General features: G+C 47.1%; 1 protein-coding gene across 2 annotated transcripts in view; it reads right to left on the reverse strand.

Moving 5' to 3' along the window:
* MAGI3 (membrane associated guanylate kinase, WW and PDZ domain containing 3) overlaps positions 1–20,297 on the reverse strand; it is a 1,323,293-nt gene that overhangs the window by 248,642 nt on the left and 1,054,354 nt on the right. For both annotated transcript variants that reach the window (XM_086923326.1, XM_086923327.1), the window contains exon 15: positions 16,166–16,351. In XM_086923326.1, the coding sequence (XP_086779452.1) occupies positions 16,166–16,351 (186 nt within the window). The remainder of the gene's footprint in view (positions 1–16,165; positions 16,352–20,297) is intronic.

A 20,297-nucleotide genomic window follows, 5' to 3' on the forward strand; every position in this document is an offset into this window, starting at 1 on the left:
GTAGGACCACAGCTTTCTTCCAGCATCCTGGTACTGTACAGGTCCTAAAAGAGGTCTCTACCAAGTGTCTAATATATGGCTCCAGGATATCCAGGCTCCCTCTCAGCACCTTAGGGGGCGCCGGGTCTCTAGGAGAGCCCGATTTTATACTAATACAGATTTTAATTAACTCTTCTGGGTGGGGCATGGAAAAACTCTTTAACCCATCACCCTCACAGACATATTCTATCTCCTCCGCCACCTCCTCTCCTACACAGGCGGAGTCAGGGAAGGTGGAGTATATTTTATCCACTTTGTCAGAGAAAAAATCTGCCAATCTTACCTTCTGTAATGCCTTATCTGGTAAAGACATAATCTAGCTGCAGATTCCTTACCTCTCGACTATCCTAGGCATCAGGCTGAATCCTGAAGACTTTTTTGCTCGGGCAATACCCATGAGCGCCAGTAGGTGGGGTCAGTCAGCTCCATGTGGCGTTGTCGTCAGCACCGGAATGGACGTCTTCATCACCTATATAGGGGCCACCTCAGCATGCTGATGCAAGTTACTTTTCACAACTTTCCACATCAGGAGCCCGGAACCATGGAGTGCACTGAGAGTGGTATGTGTAGAAAAACGAGGGCCCTGAATGGGACCAGCCTGACCATAAAAACCTGTCTGCAGGGCAGGAAGGATGGATTGGGGTGGTAAGGAATGTGCGGCATGATTATGTATCTACCAGATAGGGCGCTACCGAAAGTAAGTAGCTTGTCTATCTGATAGAGACATCTAGCCGCAGATTCCTTACCTTAGAATAGATACACAAGCAATACCATCTCCGGATGGACTGTGGACTGGTTTAGACCAGGATAGCGCAGTCAAAAAGGCCATCCCTACGAACTACACTGTCCAGGCAGAAGTGCTTATTGGACATGTGCTGTGATATCCATGTTGCTGCCTGACAAATGTTAAGGACTGGAACATCACTTTGTAACCATGTGATCGCAGCCTAAGCTCTGGTAGAATGAGCTCTTTGTCCTTCAGGAGGCTGTTTCTTGACCACAGGGTAGCACATTTTGATGCAGAGGACGACCCATTACGAGATAGTCCTCTTCTGCACAGCAGAACGTTTCTTGGATCCAACGTACCCCCATGAAGAGTTGGTCGGCCCCTCTAAACTCTTTAGTGTGGTCAAGATAGAATGACAAGGCTCTTTTTGGGTCTAGTCGCTCCTCCTCTTTAGAGAGGTGCCGAGGAGCATAGAAAGTAGGCAAGGCGACTGACTGCAACACGTGAAATGGTGTTACCACATTAGGTAAGAAAGAGACCCTAATGCCAAGCACCAACTTATCAGGAAAGATGGTCAGGTAACGACGCTTGGATGACAGAGGCTGCAATTGGCTGACGCTCCTGACAGAAGTTATTGCCACTAAAAAGGCTGTTTTGATGGAAAGCAGCCGGAGGGGGCAGTTGTGAAGAGGTACGAATGGAGAGGAAATCAGGACAGTGAGAACCAAATTACGGTCCACCTGAGGTATGATGAATGGGGCAGGTAAGAATAATATGGACAAGCCCTGTCAAAAAACTATTTACAATAGGGTATTTAAATAAAAAGGGTTGGTCTGACAGCCTCAAGACTGCAGACAAGGCCGAAAGGTACCCTTTAAGAGTGCCCAGAGCAGAGCCCTGCTGTGCAAGGGTCGAAATAAAGAGAAGGACTTGAGAGGGAAGCACAAAGAGGATCAATAGACCTTTCCGTACAATATTTAAAACATTTCTGCCACGGGCAGGCGTACATAGTCTTGGTAGAGGGTCACCTGGCTGCCAAAATCACATCACAGACTTCAGGAGGAAGGTCGAATGCTGTCAATTGCCGTCGCTCAATCTCCACGTAAGAAGGTGCAGAGTTGACAGGTTCGGTTGGAGGACGGATGTTCTGACTGATCAGGCCGTCCCTTCGGGAGGAACATCTGAGGATCGATGCTCAGTTGGAGAAGCTCAGGATAACAGACTATGTTCAGAGTCTGGATCGACAAGAATGACATGGGCCTAGTCACTCCTGATCTTCTTGAGCACTCTGGAATGGAGTGGTATTGACAGAAAGGCGTACAGGAGGCCTGAGCTCCACTCGAGAGGAAAAGCGTTGCTGAGCGAGTGCCGCATTGAAAACTCCAGTGCGTAAAACTTCGGACATTGTGCGTTCTCCGCGGAGGTGAGCAGATCTAAACAAGGCTCTCCCCACTTCTGAAAGAGACCTTGTGCCACCTACGGATGGAGACGCCATTTGTGATCTGCTAGGCACTGATGGCTGAGTTTTCCCACCCTGGCGTTCAAGGAACCTGCTAGATATTGAACCACCAGGGATATGCTCTGCTGTTCCAGCCATGTCTAGAGACGCAGGGCCTCTTGACAAGGGGACCAGGACCCTACCAACCCTGTTTGTTGCAATAGCACATGGCTGTGGTATTGTTTGTGTATACCTAAACCAGCTTTCCCTTGATGGAGGGATTAAAAGCTTTCAATGCCAAATGAATCGCTCCGACCTTCATTAAGTTGATGTGGAGTTCAGATTCTGCCGGAGCCCAGAATCCTCTGCTCTCCACCTCTCCCAGACGTTCGCCCCATTCCAGGAATGACACCTTGTCACTACTATGTGATCTGGTTGGGGAAGGGAGTGGGGTCTGCCTCTGACCCGATTGCGGTTGTTCAGCCACCGCTGCAGATCCGGTGCAGTTGCCTCCGAGATCTGGACTATGTCTCAGAGATTCCGCAGATGCTGAGCCCACTGGAACTTCAAGGCCCACTGCAGAGCCTGCATATTCCATCTGGCATGTGTCACTAGCAGGATGCAGGAGGCCATTAGGTTCAGCAGCCTCAGAGTCATTCTCCCCGAAATCCAGGCAAGAGGCTTTAACATTGCCATAATAGCCATAATATCCTGGACTAGCTGCTTGAGAGGATAGGCCAGAAACTGCACTGTGTCCAGAACAGCTCAGATGAAAGGAAGAGTCTGAGAGGGAATCAGGTATGACTTTGGCACGTTGATAGCGAACCCCAGCAAAAGCAGGAGATTCTCCGTAGTCTGGAGGTGGGAGAGGGCAGTCTGGGGCGAGCTCGCCTTCAACAGCCAGTCTACGGAGGCACAGGGCATCATAGAATTCTATAAACTGGGAGGGGGTCACACTTGTCACTAGAACAGCAAGGAAGCGTGGAGCAAACACAGGCAGAACGATTTTGACTTCTTGTGCTTTTTATGCCTCTTACCTGACCGACTCGACAACTTAGAGTGGGAGGACAAGGACTTTGGACTTCCAGACTGGTGCCCGGACCTGCCCCTCGACTGGGACTAGGAACGAGACCTCCAAGCCGAATGGCGTGGAGTTGAACACTGGAACCCTTCATCAAAGCCTTCGGAGCCATGGACCAGCAGCCGGAGCACGACTTCGAATCATGGTCACTCTCCAGGCACCAGAGACAAACTAAGTGTGAATCTGTCACCGACATGGCACGATGGCAGGCGCCGCACCGTTTGAATCCAGAAGTCTTCTTTAGTTTTGAGGAAAAACCGACACACCCGAAAGTTTTGACGAGGTGTTGAGAGGAAAGTCTGTAAAAATTGACAGAGGGTGGCTCTCTTCACGTATCTTCTCTAGCTGGCAGGGAAAGAACTGACATCAGCGTGCCAAGGTGGTGCCTTTTTAGGCGAGGCGGACGTCACTTCCAGCGAGGACGATGATACTATACGGAGCTGACCGAAGCTACCTACTGGAGCGCAAGGGTATTGCTCGAGCAAAACTCTTCTGGATCCAGCCTGACGCCTGGGATATTTTAAGGTAAGGCATCTGCAGCTAGAGGTCTCAATCAGATACGTATATATATATATCACCTTTCTATAAAGCCATAGTAGATGGAGCAGAAATATTCCCATGGCATGGAAAGGTACATGTCACCTGTGGACTGCAGCACTTATTGTGCCATCCATTAGTGTGGGAGAGAGAACATGGCTTCAGTCCCACTGGAGTAGCCTGGCTGGTAGTTTAAACCTGCAGTTCAACCTGTCAAAATTACCTTTTGACACACAAAAACCTGCCTTTAAAGTAATATTATGGAGGTCTTCAAGCCCACAATTAAAGTTGCATGGTATTTAATAGTGGGGCGTGTAGAAATAAAATGTTACCATGTCACTACAGTGGCAAGGCCCCTAAATCGGTCATCATTCTGACAGGCCCTGGCTGCTCTATAAATAAATCCTGACTATCTTGTGTTTGGGACCTGCCAGAAAAATAATTCAACCACTATTGTTTTTATATATATTAAAATCCAAATTCACCAGTGAAGTTGAATTTGTATAAATAGTGATGAAAAATAACTTTAAAAAGATTACCTTTTTCCTGCCAGAAACTTCAGAAGGCTAATTTGAAGCAGTTGCCAAGCCAGTACTTAACCTCAATGAGGTCTGAAAACGACTCAGAGAGCAAGAACAATGCTTTCATCCTCTTGCAAGAAGAACAGTTAGGGTTGATTTAGGAAATCATTAACTTATAACGGGGCCAGCAATTCATAAATGCAATGTGAGACCAGGAGTTGACAACTCTTTGTTTCTTCACCCAGGCGGACAGCAAACACAGCGAGGGATGAGCTGGCAGAATCTACCCCCTGAACTGGTTATAAGTGATCGCCGAGGAAGAGACTACAAATGTTCCTGGTCACAACTCTGGGTGTGCACACAGGCTCTGCACAAGGGAGGTAGGGATCACCTATTTTGGATTTCGGTATGGTTTACAGAAGGACAAACAAGTACTGCTGCAAAAATGGGTACCATTACCAAGGAACTTTTAGACCATTGTTTAAAGAGGAGCCCGCAGTGACCCCATCCACTTGCTGGTACCAATCATAAATGTGCCATACCAAGGACCGCCCATCAAAACCTTCTCTGGACCTGTGGAAGAACTTGAAGGGCTGAGCCTGCTCCTACTTGATCCCAGGACAGACAAGTGGGCTCCTAGGGTGAGTTTGCTGACCTCCTGTGTGGCAAAAAGGTCACAAAACAGTTGTAAAAGGCCTTTTCCCTGAAGAGAACAGCTCAACGGTAGGAACTGAACCTGAACTGGACCCTGCTTGTGGCCTCTACCCAAGTGCTGTTCCTGAGGCACAGGGCCCCTTGGCTCTGTCTATCCAGACTTCTAACAAAAACTCTAAAATAGTTGTGACACAAAGTTTTTGGACTTCCAGCCACTGGAGAAATGGGACCAGCCACCCAAGCCGATACAGCCAAGGTGCAACTTTGCTGGGCTCTCCTGCTTAGAGCTTCTCTGCAACAGCAAATCCATGCCAGCAGGACCTTGGTGAAAAGATATCTGGCCTTGCAGAACCCATTGTCAGATACAGCCTGCAGACTTACTATGCTGGTAGATTTAGATTCTGAGCTCCAAAAAAGAGAATAAGATTGAATAAAGCAATCTTAACTGGGCAAAGATGACAAAAGTATCTAGATGGCTCTAAGCTTCTCCACCAGAAATATGGCTTAAGTGGGACTTCGTCGAACTGCTATCAGACTTCAAGAGGACTTCCTCTGCATACAGCCTGCAACCTTCACCAGCTGGAAGATTTCGACCAAGGACCCAAGGTAAAATCTCCAACTGTGACGAACCTGCTTGGTGTAGCTGACCTGCACTCAATCATAGAAGGCCTGAAAATGTGCCTAAGTCCAGCTCAACCACGACCATAGACTATCATTAGCACTTTCCTTTTTGTTGGTGCTTTTTATCTCAAATCTTCCAAAATTCATACCTCCAGTTCCCCTTGTTGGATTCTTGTTGTTTTGGAGTCAATATTGTTTAGTACATTTTCTAAATGTGAGTGGGATTTTCACTGTATTGTGTTTCAACTTTTTTAGTGTTTTGGTACTTCAAATTGGTTTACATCATTTCTTTCAGCTAATGCCGCCTACTCTACACCATAGCTACCAATAACTGAGTTCAGGTTTAAATTTCTGAAACCTTTCAATGGACCTAAGAGGTTGGCAACTTCATGACCTGTGGTGGACTTCCATCCACTCCAAATAATTCCTTTCTTACTACTGGCATAATCCACCATTAATAAAATCTAAACAAATCTGCTTTAATGCTTCTGCCTCTCTTTGCTAAAAGCTCTTTGGGAGAGGATTCTTCTATAACTTATATTCCTGCAGAAGTGTTCTGCAGGGTACCCCAGATTCAGAGGTAAACAGGAAAGTGATGACCAAAGGCAAGCCCACTAGCAGTGAGGAGAACAAATGGAGGGGGAAGGACTGTGATGGTAGCCCAGGGCATTCCTGATATGTCATTAGAGAAGATATTTCCGGCTCCCAACTGGATCTCCAGCAAAGGATGTAATGGCTTTGACAGTGTCCTTGTAATCCTCGGGGGAATCAGTCAGGTGCAGTTTGGAGCGCAAACTTTTCCGGTGTGATCGTCTTTACTAAGGCGGCTCCTCCTGTTATATGGGGTCACAGATATCGGAGGACACAAGTCTCTCGCTCCTGGCACAAATAAGTTCAACTGTGGCCCACTCTGGAATACGGGATCACCGTGGCACAGGTCTGGTTTCTACAGCACAGGGCTCCTCACACAGGTTAGATCATGGCTCCCCTCTCTTGGCCTATAAGGAATCGCTGGGCTGTTCCTGCACAGGGCAACGACCCAATCAATGCGCAGCTGTTCTCCTCCCACCTCCTCGCTCAGGGAGTTCTTTCGGTATGGCTCTGTACTGAAACTCACTTCCTTTAACGTTCCCCTCTTCCTCACAGGACACACTGGTTTTGGCAAGCAGGCAAACCCTGCTGCTCTAGGCTCCAGGGCAGGTGATCTTGATTTTCCCTGGATGATGTTCCCTCGCCAAGAGGAAGACTAGCACGCCTTGGCCCCCAGGCCTGGTCAAAGTCAGAAGTCTTGCAGAACATCCCTCTCTCACACAGCCCGTCTGGTTGTTTGGCAGATGTCAAAGTTAAGGGTCACAACCCCCATTCTTATAGTCCATTTCCAGACACCAAAATGTGATTATGGGTCTGAGTCTTTGAAGTGTTAAGTTGGAGTTCTGCATCTTTTGAAGTGTCCACTTCTCTTTTTCTTCATTCAACTTGAAAGGATGTCTGTCAAAGCGGAGATGTCAGCCACAGTGATATGTGCATCGAAAGGTTACTCCGAGGCTCCCAGCCCTATTCTTTAATACTCTCTTATCAGCTCCATCTTCTTTCCTGAAACGTGTTCAGGACCCTTCTTTGTCATCTATCAATCAATCAAAGAGCAACGGTTTGAAGTGTAAAGGAAGGATCCCTCCCTCCAGTGTCCCCTACTCATCACAAAGGAATGCAGAAATATTCAAATCTAACAGGGGGGATTTCTCCACTTCTTATGTGGCCTGCGCTTCCCAAAATGGAACCCATGGTCCTCCACGTAAAGTATCAATGCAGTCAAACTCAATTAGTGTACATTCACAGCACACTTACTGTCCAGTACAGTCACCTCCATGCATTGTGCCACTACGGACACCCATGTATTCCGCACACAAGTTCAATCTGTTCGCACTGCTCAGTACCTTTTTTTTTTATAAAGGTACCAGGGTGTGATATTTGCAAACACCCGCTGCCAGCCTACACTCCCCATGCGCGTTGCACAACACTTCATCCTTCATGCAAGCATACATACATCCAACACATGCTTTCAAGCAAGCATACACTGCAGAGCCCTACATCTTTCATGTCATGTATTCCTAGCAGGGATACATACTCTCAGCACATGCACTAATGCCGAATGTACTACACAGTGCTACTCTATTTCTGTACTGTATCCTTCCCAAGCACCCATACATCCAGTGCAGAATCACTACTCGTGCCTGCACAGCACTTCACATCTACCTGATGTAGACCAAGGATGCGATAAGCACAGGAGCAGAATTTTTAAAATTATGAGTGAGCATGTCAGCCTCACTCCTGTGGCACAGGGTAAAAAGGACATGTTCTCTACTATTGATCAAGACAAGGTATGCTGCCACCAACGCGGTTGTACTGCTTAACTCATGGCGAAGGCAGCAGCCTTCCACCACTAGGAGAGTAGCACTTTGAGTGCCCCTCATGGTCCAACAAGACCACAATTCAAGAGACAGGCTTATGCCAAGGCACACACGCATGATCAGTGTTCGCCTAGGACAAAAAATCTACATTTCGCATCCAGACAACCCTTACAGTTGGGCACTCAGGGCACGGACAAGTCTTTAAACATGCAGAGGACTTTTCCATCCCAAAAGAGATATTAAAAGCAAGCATACCACAGAATTATTACAAACTTTACTGGAGTCTTTATTCATATGATGGAAGCCACCACTGGTGTGGATCAGCGAGTGAGAGCCCAAGTCCAAGTGGATTAAGACCCGGGTTGGATTGGGATAAAAAAAATCGGCCCGGGCACACCAAAAAAAGTGGCCCACGTTTGCGGATTGCCATTCGGCAAAACACTGCTTCAGCCAAGTTTTATGAAAAGAAAGGTGGTGGGGGCATGTTCTATTAACTTCACTTACATATAAAATATGAAGAGATTAGTTAACAATGCTGAGCCAGACATGAATGCAAGTGAGACCACTTCTGCTCAGCCCCTCTGCCCCCGCTCAATCACCATACATCAATGGGCCGGCCCAGCGAGAGAAAGGGAGTGATACTTCCGCCCATGTGCATCTTGAAAGGCCACTCAAGCACCTACTGGCCACTGGTGGCATCCTAACAGCACAGACAGCCCCCAGGCTGCCCAAAAAGGCAAGCCACAGCTAGAACTCAGCGACCAACCCTTCGGCCATATCCAGAGTGCCTGCATCACCAATCCGACCCGGATTTTAAGCCTTCGCGGTAAGGATAAGCAGGCCCAGAATACCATGTAGAGCCAACCCAGGAGCAACTGAAGACCAAGCCATGGCATCACAGTTAAGCAACCTTAACTGTGCTTGGAATGCCCTTACTCTTGCCTTACGTAATATACAGGACCCAGTGGCTTTCAAGAAGAACTTGAAAACATATCTCTTTGTTTAAAGTCCATTTCCTCACCCTGCAAGGCACCCCGCCGGGAAACTCGTGAGTATCTGTGCGCGCTACAAATCTATGTAACATACATAAGTATGGAACCCTGGTGGCACAGGTGATAATCGAAGAATACGAGATAAAGGCTCCCAAGAAACGACCTGATCCAAAGCCTTGGAGGCACAATTACAACCAGAGAATACTAGATAGAACCTTGGAAGTATTAAGCAATGAGACAATAATATATGGAGCCTAGAACAGTGAAGAAAACTAAAGCATACTCCGTAGAGTCCAGACAACAGTGACGGCAGTCCAGGCACTGGCTGCATGGATTGTTTACTATAAAGTTCTCTGCTCTGCGCAGGTCTGTTCTTCTGCTGGTCAGTAGGGGCATTGTATTGTATACATTTAAGAGTGCTAAAAATAGTACGTGATTTCTACTGGGAATTGTGGATCTGTGGAGAGGATCCGCAGATGAATGATGTTACAGGTTCAAACAGCAAATTATTAAAACATCTACTAGACCCTTGGGGTAAAAGAAGATTCTAGAAAAATGTTCACTGTTTTCTGTCAAGTTATCACAGGGTAGGAGTGTTAAATGGGAGGAAGCTGGAGAGGGCCGTTGGTTCAGAGGGTGCAGTGAGAGCTAAGGCGGGAATGAGAGGAGAGCTCTAGAGAAAGGGCAATGATGGTCTGCAGATAGATAGTGGGATACACAGCCAGAGAAAGAACGACCGAAGAGGCCGCCCTCTTTACATTGATTGCTACTGTCGGAGGAAAAAACATACCCCAAAATGTACCCACCACAAAGAATTAGCCCGATAATTTACGTCATCCGGTTCTCCCACAGATTAAATAGAGCGATAAGGCACCCCGTAAACATCAATTAGCAGGATAAAACAGTTTCAAAAAGTAATGAGGCCCACTCAATAATTGACTTCTAGATCACAAAAAGGTAAAGGGCTTTATTACAAAATTAAAAAAATAAGCGTTACTGAGTCCATTATAAGCTCCCAATTGCAAATATATACAGGCATGCAAAATCAGAAACCTTTCTAATTCACAAATGAGCAGGGAAATAAAAAAGAAATAGGACAGCACCCCTAGCATAGCAAAGTTCTTAAAATATTTGAACAATTTCTGTCTCACCCTCAAAATCCAGGGGTTCTTGTAAACATTTCTTAAATAACAAATTAGTAAAAAAACTGCTAAATCATTGTGACATGATCAAAAATATCATTCCTTTAGAAAATTAGAACACAAAAAAATACCTTAACACATTTCTGAAAAATGTATTCAACGCCCTCTCTGCTAATGTCATCTGGAGATATTTCAACTAATATGAAACATTTAAACAATAGGACTTTCAGGGAATGAATAGACTATTGATCACAAGAGAAAGCAGAAGAAGGGACGTTGACAACGTATCAAGACATAGAGAATAGGAGAAAGTTAATCAAAAGCAATGTCATCATAGCAGTGGTAATAAACTACTACACGTTAGCTTGACTGTGCTTTGCGGAGCCTGTGGGGCGAGGATCTACAGGGGTGGGGGTTGAAGATGTACGGGGAAGGACAGGAGTGAGTAAATAGTGATGGCATCTATCTTGCCTAAAATGTTTTTTTACATGAAAATGTGGCATAATTAAAACAGATTAATAAACCCATTCTTAAACATCATATCAAATGAGTTTCAACTACAATGATGTCAAATCAGCGTATATATGTAGGTATAAAAAAAATCATTACTAGTTCAAAAAATAGAACCCCCCCCAAAAAGCTAACACTACACCAACTACTCGTCCATTAGTTACTCTCAGGGTCGACTGCCACCACGTTGCTTCCTGTCAGGGCAGGACTCTCAATACCATCCCCAGGCGCCAGCCTCGCCACCCTCGCTCACGGAGGAGCCCTGGGCAGAAGGCCGGCTCCCCAGTACAGCAGGCCCTGCTGCCGCAACTTTTCAATCTGCATAGGCTTTAAACACACTAAGCCTTTTAAAATGATTACACTGTGCAGTGTTGGGAGTGGAGTATGCCGTTCCTCGCTGATTCCTGAATAATTACGCACCCAAATGCAAGGCGCAATCTTCTTCAAGAGAGGCTTCTGATATCTCCAACAAAGAGCACATAATCACCCTCTCAGCATCAGACGGCTGAAGCCTTCAAATGTTGCCATGGCAACTGCTCCTGCAAAAACTGAAACCAGCCCCACCGCTGACCTGATGCTAGAATCATAATTGAAACGCTCTGAAGCCGGACTTTCTTCCAGAACTTGGCAGCAGCGGCTCCCTGTAGTATTCAACTTGGGAGAAGGGGCACACCGCTGAACGCATAAACGACAGATTGGCAGACACGCCATTGCATGGAGCTTCTCAGAAGAGGCACCCAGCAGGCCTTGGGATCTAATAGCAGATTAATCGGAGACGCGCTGTGTGACCTTGGACAAGCCACTAGCAACCACGAATTAGGCCAAAGGCAGGTTCCTCTCCAGGGGCATTGCACTCTGCTCCCTCGGACACCATTCTGCAGTATTTGGCAGATTCCTTATAACATTAACCAAGGGATGCACAAACCACTGAACGCAAGAATAAGTGGTCCTGCTTCAGGAAGTCCCTGCAGAAGCACCCCCCTTCCCCTCTGGCCGGCACTGCCACTGTCTAGGAGCCTCTTTAAATCGAGCTGCCCGACTTCTCACCAGCCGAGCCCCAATCCCAGACCTCATGGCATGCACCTGTATGCACTGCTTCTTCCGGTGGAGTTCTGGCCTGTTGCGCCATGGCTCCAGTGGAAACTTGTTTTGAAAACCGGTATCTTCCCCGAGTTATGGAAAAAGACCTCCATCCTACCACTTTAAAAAAAAAAAACGAATTTGGACAAATCAGATCCAGCCAACTATCGTCCTACAGCTCGTCTGCCACTGCCAGCAAAAGTCCTTGACAAATACCTGAATCAAGAACTTACTAAGTTTATTAATCACAATAACATTCTGGATCCCTCTCCATACGGTTTTCGCGGCAGCCACAGTACGGAGCTTGCCTTGATCACGGCCACAGAAGAATTTAGGCGCGCAGTAGATAAGGGAGGTGTGGCGGCACTGATCCTTCTTGACCTGTTGGCAGCATTCGACATGGTGGACCACGGCCTCCTATTGCGTCGCCTTTAAGAAACAGGCATCGCCGGTACCGCCCTACAACTTTTCAATTCCTTCCTTTTTAACAGTGAACAATCTGTGGAGATGGATAGCCTGAGTTCTCAGAGTTTTACTCTTCCTTGTGGGGTTCCGCAGGGCTTGTCTCTCAGCCCAAACCTTTTTAATTTGTATGTGGTTCCCCTGGCCAGGCTTATTAAATCCTTTGGATTCACCATGGTGTCTTACGCCAATGACACGCAGATTATAGTGTCCATCTCAGAGGACCCTCGTAGTACCATCCACAACTTTCATGCCTGTATGAGACAGGTGAGCCAATGAATGTCTGAAAACTGCCTTAAACTGAACTCCAATAAAACTGAGGTCCTTTTCTTTGGCAGGGATGTCTCCCATTGGTCCTCAGACTGGTGGCCCAGTGAACTTGGCCCCCTTCCCACACCAGTCCCCAAGGCCAGGAACCTGGGAGTCATCGTAAACACAACTCTCTCATTCTCCCATCATGTGAATGCAATCACATAAGCCATCTGGTTCTTCTGCTTCATACCATCCGACTTACGAAGACAGTAGTCTCAGCACTAGTGTTTTCTAGGCTGGAATATTGCAACGACCTCCTGATTGGTATGAATAAAGCTCTTCTTACCAAGTTGCAAGTCCTGCATAATTCAGCTGCCCGCCTGCTATTCAAACTACCTAAATACGTGACTGCAAAGGCGGCCCTTAATTCCCTCCACTGGCTGACGCTGGATAAGAGGATCAAGTTCAAAGCTCTTTGCATAGCCTTTAGGGTGCGGCACAAGCAGGGTCCTGCCTATTTTATCGACCATTTTTGTTGGTACATTCCTCCTAGAAAGTTGCGGTCTGCTTCCCTTCGACTGGTGGAGGTCCCCAAGGCACGCCTCGCTAATTGGGAGGGAAAGGCTTTTTTTACATTACCACCAGACTTAGAAATCAATTGCCACTCCCATTGAAAAACTCACCAGACCTGATATCATTCAGGAAAAGCTTAAAGACCTGGCTCTTTCAGGCCTAAAGCTATGCAGTGATTATTTCTCTTCTCTTGATGCTCTGTGGCCGGCTGGAGACAGTGATGTCAGCGCCTAGACGCCGTCTGGTATTAGTGTGCTATACAAATACATAAATAAATAAAAATAAACTTTATTAAACGCCCTCAAGTCACCTTCAACACTTCAGAGCACTCAAATAAAAGAAGGAATAAAAGGTCAGCCGGGTGTGAGGGCAAACCCTGAAATCTGGGCATTTTTCTGTCGCTTTCCTGGTGTAGATGGTTCTAGTTAAAGAAAATGTCAAAATCTTGGTATAGAAATGTTTCTTTGTCCTTTTATCTACCAACAGATTGTGTAAACAGTGCAACTAAGGACAAGAAGCGACCTGTGGACGTGCGTTGTTGGTCTAATGAACAGGTACCACAAAATGTGAAGGGCGGGGTCACAGGAGCCAGTGCGTCTCACCACACCGATCTGGGTAGTTTTCCATCACATCACATGTTTCAGCCTACCATACATCCGCAGACCAAAGTTGCCACTGCCTGAAAAGAAGCGGTCTAACTCCCAACAGCTGGGCAAAGGCCTCTAAAGAGGCAATAAAGGCGACCACGTCCTCATTGGGCCTCATCGGTGAGGCCCACTAATCACAGCATGTTTGTGACTAATGAACCGTACTTACTTTGCCACAATCCCTCCATTACGTGTTTTTCAGCCAAAATTCAGGTGCCACGTTTGTTGGCAGAGAATTTAGCTGACAAACTAGAAGCAGACTGAAAGACATCAGCTTGTTGTGTCATTTATGAGAATAAAATTCCTCACAGATTGTGGGCGAGTTCCAGTCGACAGCACTGGTTGCACTGCTTTTCAAAAGCACACACACATGGGGTGGTCTAACAACTCAAACTCAGTTTTGCCTGAGCCGTCTGCCAAAGTTACAACACATTGTTTCCCGTCAAGGCTTGAAATACCCGCTGGCCGACGAACATTTCAAAATCTGCCAGTCAGCAACTCTGTCAGTGCGACGGAGTATTTTGCGTCACCACCTTGGAGGAGAACAGGCCCCAATACACTGATGTTTGAACATGCTGCTGATCTCTGGCACAGATGTGGGATAAGGGTATACAGTCAAGCAGAGTCCCAGCAGGCCTTATCCAAACTCCAGAAATAGACAAAGATGGGAGTAGAAGGAACAAGAGACTGTATGGAAGAACCTCAGATCTATGACCGGTATGAAGAGACAGTCTATTTCCTTCTTTACCCTAGGACCTTGTTCGAAAAGATGCCGATGAGCAGCAGTGGGATGGGGGTAATGCTGGCTTGGCCTCTGAACCCCTAAACCCCCGCCAACCAACCCCCCCAGTGCCCCCCCCCGCCCTGCCATCCTATCTGGGGTCTCAGTGACATGTGATTCCATTCCATGCCCTCCCGTAGTCATTCAAACAAAGAGATAAGTACTCGCAGGACAGACCCACCCGTGGTGCTTTGTTAACCATAAAACATGAATTATTGGACAGTAAGAAATTATTTTCAATGCAATATTCACAGTGCTTCCATGCGGATACCTCCTTTAAAGGTCTCCATAATAGCTAAACAGATACCTAAATAAAAACAAGAAACCTGTAGAATAACCATTTCATAATCGTGTACTCTGCATAATACATCAATCAAATGTTGAAAATCTGCACTGTCCTTGCATAGAACACATGTTTAACAATAAGACAACCAGTCCTAAACTCGGAGCATGGTTCGTCCTGAGACAGTACACTGGTACAAACCACCGAGCTCTACATGTGTGGTGTCAGTCAGTCACAAATACTTTATTCAGTAATTAAAAACCATAAAAGTGCTAAATACATAAAACACAGCAAGTTAAAACCATCATCTTTAGCACCATTGAATAATCAGTAATAATTGGCAGCCCCTATTTAAACAACCAATGTCACAAATATTTTAAAAGACATACAAAATATTTAAATTTAGCAAATTGAGTGGGATAAAATTTTATTAAGTGGTCATATTAACACGTGTGGTGAATCTTACTTGGATTGCGGCAACGGTCAGCAACTGAATTTGTTCTTTGTCCTTTCGAAATGGACTTCTCCTGGCGTATAGTTGACACATTTCACCCTCACAATTCATTACCTTCTCAAGGCAAAACAAGACTGGAACAAATCTCTAGGTCCACCACAGGGCTTTCAGATTTTGTAGGCGGGGGCAAGAATTAATCGTCATAGTCCGTCAGCAGAAAATGTAATGGGCAAAGGTGGGCCAGGGCTCAACGCTGTGATGTAATCACGGGTCAAAGAGCGCATGAAATCACGTATGCTACCCACAAAGGTAATGCTCAGAGTGGAGTAGACAAGTAAAGAGTGAGGGGTTTGTGCAAGGCTAGAAAGGGCAGAGAGAGGGTAGTGAGGCAGGTGCACAAAAAGAGACCCGTGCAACGGGAGTGTTAAACCCCTTACCTAGGTTAATAGAATGCAAATTCATATGCCAATTCTGTAATCTGTCCTAGAGCAGTATGGACTCCCATTCCAAGTATCTGCTTTTTATTCGTGCTTCAAGCAGGCACATTCCTAAAGTTATTTTGTAAACCTCAATTTGCATTTTGTACCTTAGGTTTCAGAGTCACAAAGGTGCATATGAAAGTCCAAAAATTACAAAGCATTTCTTTAGAAATACCAAAAAACACAAAAGTTGAAACCTGAAACTGTAAAGTGAAAGAACAAACGAAGCAATAAAACACAAAGACAGTTTTGCAATGAATGAATTCATTGAGAAACGTACTACAGGAAAGAGTTCATATATAATAATTAATAGTATGACATGATACCAACTCCGTGGCAAAACAAGGAGGCGGAAACACGCAGCGAGGACAGATGCTCCCTGCATGGGAGCAAGCAAACACTGGGCTTGAAAGCCACCAAGCTCTGTAATCACGCCAGCGGCGCGCAGGTGAAGCGAGGGGGCGCTGCTCCGACTGGCACTTACCTCCAGGCGGTGGCTTGTTTTTGGAGGTGAGGATCACAAAGCCAAAGCCTTCGCTTTCCTTCCGCTGCAGGAGCACATCGTATGCTTCTGGGGGGGCCCTGTTGATGCTCTCCACGCGGTTGAGTCGGGGGGAGCCGTTCAGCGAAGCGGCCAGGGCCTGCGGGTCGTCGTCGTCAGTATGCTTTTCTGTGACACAAAGGAAGTGTTGACGTTAGACTGGCCGCACACTGCCACAAACTACACACACTTGGTGCATAAACACCGAACATAAATCTCTGGGCAGCGAAGCCGTGCAGCTCAAACATGCCCAGAACTTTGTGCAGCATGCCACACATCAACAGCCAATTGTGCCCTTGTCTTACCAAAATATACTGTACTTTGTTATACCCTCGGATGAAATTTGAACATTCAAGAATACAAATAAAGGCTTTTACTTGATTTGATCGGAGCCACAGGAGGCCTGTGGAACACAGTAGCCCGAGGGCCCCTGTCGTTGTGTAACAGGCCCTACCCACAGCCTTTTGGTTTGCTGGATCTGCACAGGTTTTGTAAACTACATGAGAAAGACCCATTAACCACGTTGGGATTGGGGTAGATAATCAGAGTAAACAAACAATATCCCAACTGGTATTATTGAAAAGACAAAGAAAATAGGATAAGCAAAAAGTATTATGAGAACAGAAATAAGGAAACTCAAAAAGTTTTTCAAATGTGCTCATGGCATCATGTAATAGGTAGAAGTAGTTAGACAATTAACAGTTGTAACAGCACTGTAAGTAGACAAATAACACAACCCAAATTGTATTTGGTGCTCAAGGTGTGCAAGTGATAAACAGGGTGGCGACGCAAGTGACAATTGTGATCAGCATAAACGGCGCATAGTGAATGGTGCTTGAATATATACAGTGAATAATGGAAAACAATGTGGCTCCAACAGAATCGTAAAGCTTGAGTTATGAGTAGAGTTGACTGTAATTAGGATGAACCACACTGTGGGCTGCGCCTTTTATTGCGCTGAGCGGTCGACGACGTTTCGATCCTCATTATTTGGGATCATCTTCAGGAATGAATGAATGAATGAAGCAGCGAGGACGGGTACGACAAGGTTCGTACTCGTCCTCGCTGCTTCATTCAGTGTGAGATTCATTCTCCCGACTCCGATCACTCACGGGATAGGTTCCGCCATTGCTGCTTACGGATCCACGGCCCTGACGACTCCGCGTCCAGGCCAGCACCAATCGCTCCGACGGTGTTTTCCACCCCATCAAGCACTACGGACCGCTTCTAGTATCCTACAGCACCGTTGCCCCATTACAACCCAGTCCTGAAGATGATCCCAAATAATGAGGATCGAAACGTCATCGACCCGTCAGCACAATAAAAGGCGCAGCCCACAGTGTGGTTCATCCTACTTACAGTCAACTCAACTCAGAACTCAAGCTTTACGATTCAGTTGGAGCCACATTGTTTTCCATTATTCGCTGTATATATTCAAGCACCATTTATTATGCGCCGTTTATGCGGATCACAATTGTCACTTGCCTCGCCACCCTGTTTATCACTTGCACACCTTGAGCACCAAATACAATTTGGGTTGTGTTATTTGTCTACTTACAGTGCTGTTACAACTGTTAATTGCCTAACTACTTCTACCTATTACATGATGCCATGAGCACATTTGAAAAACTTATTGAGTCTCCTTATTTCTGTTCTCATAATGCTTTTTGCATATCTATTTTATTTGTCTTTTCAATAATACCAGTTGGGATATTGTATGTTTACTCGGATCTGCACAGGTGTCGAGCAGTCAGGGCCCGGGGTCATCTCCGCCTCTTCTCACCTGTCACGGTCTTTGGAGTTTCTAGCTCGATCTCCCCTTCCTGTTGGTCTTGGTGCCCCAGACCAGGTGACTGTGCTTCTTACCCAGTCCCACTGCTAACTAATGGATATACACGCAGGCCATGACCTAATGCTAAGGGAGCAGAGGATATGACCAGATCTGGGACGTCGGGGAAGGAGCACGCAGGCCATGACCTAATGCTAGGGAGCAGGGGATATGGCCAGCTCTGGGACGTCGGGGAAGGAGCACGCAGGCCATGATATAATGCTAGGGAGCGGAGGATATGACCTACTCTGGGTTGTCGAGAAAGGAGCACGCAGGCCATGACCTAATGCTAGGGAGCGGAGGATATGACCTGCTCTGGGATGACTGGAAAGGAGCACGCAGGCCATGACCTAATGGTAGGGAGTGGAGGATATGACCTGCTCTGTGATGTCGAGGAAGAAGCATGCAGGCCATGATCTAATGCTAGGGAGCGGAGGATATGACCTGCTCTGGGTTGTCGGGGAAGGAGCACGCAGGCCATGACCTAATGCTAGGAAGCGGAGGATATGACCAGCTCTGGGATGTCGGGGAAGGAGCACGCAGACCATGACCTAATGCTAGGGAGAGGAGGATATGACCAGCTCTGGGATGTCGGGGAAGGAGCACGCAGGCCATGACCTAATGATAGGGAGCGGAGGATATGACCTGCTCTGGGTTGTCGGGGAAGGAGCATGCAGGTCATGAGCTAATGCTAGGGAGCAGAGGATATGACCAGCTCTGGGATCTCAGGGAAGGAGCAAATCTACATCCTTCAGCTCCATACTCCAGAATACGGGGGCAGAGCCAACCAAGTCAGGTCACAATATCAAGGCGCTGGAGGGAGCTATAGAGGAGGCCAATGGAAGGCTGAGGCTGATGTCTTATGCCAGCACACCAAGATCCAGCAGCAGCAGTGAGGACAATCAGATGAAAGAGGGCAATCATAGCAGTAACAGCAGCTTGTCACATCCAAGCCCTGTAAACTCAAGTACTGGTTCAGGAGGGGTCTCTCCTCCAGCTCCGCAAATTTCAGAGGTTGGCGTCTGGACTCCAGAGGGACACTGCCAGGTGATGCACTAGTAAAGGGAGGCGGTGTGGGGGCTAGGGGGCAAAAAAACTCTGGACAAAACTGTTTCTTCCACGTTTCTTGATCGGTGCTTGTGCTTCACACACAGCTCAATATTTCTCCAGGCAGTTTGGCTGTGCGCTTCTAGGCAGCAGCTAACTATATGCGTTTCTTCAATGCCCATTTCTTCTCAGTGACAGCTCCTTCGTTTAAGACTCTTCCCTAAGGATCATGGCCCTGCGGGGACCTACGGGTGGTGTGATCCACTCAGAAGTGGGCATTCTCCGAGTCCTCCAATCCCACCTACAAACATTATATGCCGCGGATCAAGCGGTCACCGAGATCTCGTACCTCCCTTACCTACGGGGGTTGACCCTGCAGTCCCTCCCTAGGGCGGTTCTGGACAAGCTAGATGAAACACCGACACTGCGTGAAGTGCGCGTGGCGATGGCCTGCCTGCCGAGGGCTAAATCTCCGGGGAGTGATGGCTTCCCCCCTGAATTTTATCAGACATTTGGGGATACTCTTTCCCGCCTCCTCTTACAAGTGTATCTTGACGCGTTCAAATGTGAGACTCTTCCACAAAGTATGAACCAGGGCGAAATGTGTATGATCCTGAAACCGGTGGGAGATAGGTGCGACCTGTCGGCGTATCGCCCCATCACCATGATTACACGGACGTGAAGATTTTGACCAAACTCTTAGCCGCTCGTCTGGCGCCGCATATGGCCCATCTAGTCCACCCGGACCAGTGTGGGTTTATCCAGGGGCGCAACACTGCCATGAACCTGCGGTGGTTGAATCACATTATACACGAGGTTCACGACAGGGAGGATCAGATGGTCTTGGTGTCGATTGACCTCGCTAAAGCGTTCAACACTGTTGACTGCGGGTATCTGCTAGAGGTCCTCCGTGTGATGGGGCTGGGCCCTAACTTTTGTCGATTGGTCCGCATACTGTATAAGGCCCCCCGTGCCAGGGTGAGACTAGGTGCAGCACGATCAGAGGATTGGCAGTTGGGACGAGGTACACGCCAGGGGTGCCCCCTCTCGCCGCTCCCGTTTGCCATGGCAATAGAGTCTTTGGCGGTTCGAGTCCGAACGGAAATGGCGCAGTGGAGCATAATGGTAGGGGACTCGTGCAATGTGGTTTCCTTGTACGCGGATGACGCCCTCTTTTACTTGATGGCCCGCAGGAATCAC

The sequence above is a fragment of the Lissotriton vulgaris genome, chromosome 5, assembly GCF_964263255.1.
Source record: "Lissotriton vulgaris chromosome 5, aLisVul1.2, whole genome shotgun sequence".
In the NCBI taxonomy this organism is placed as follows: domain Eukaryota; kingdom Metazoa; phylum Chordata; class Amphibia; order Caudata; family Salamandridae; genus Lissotriton; species Lissotriton vulgaris.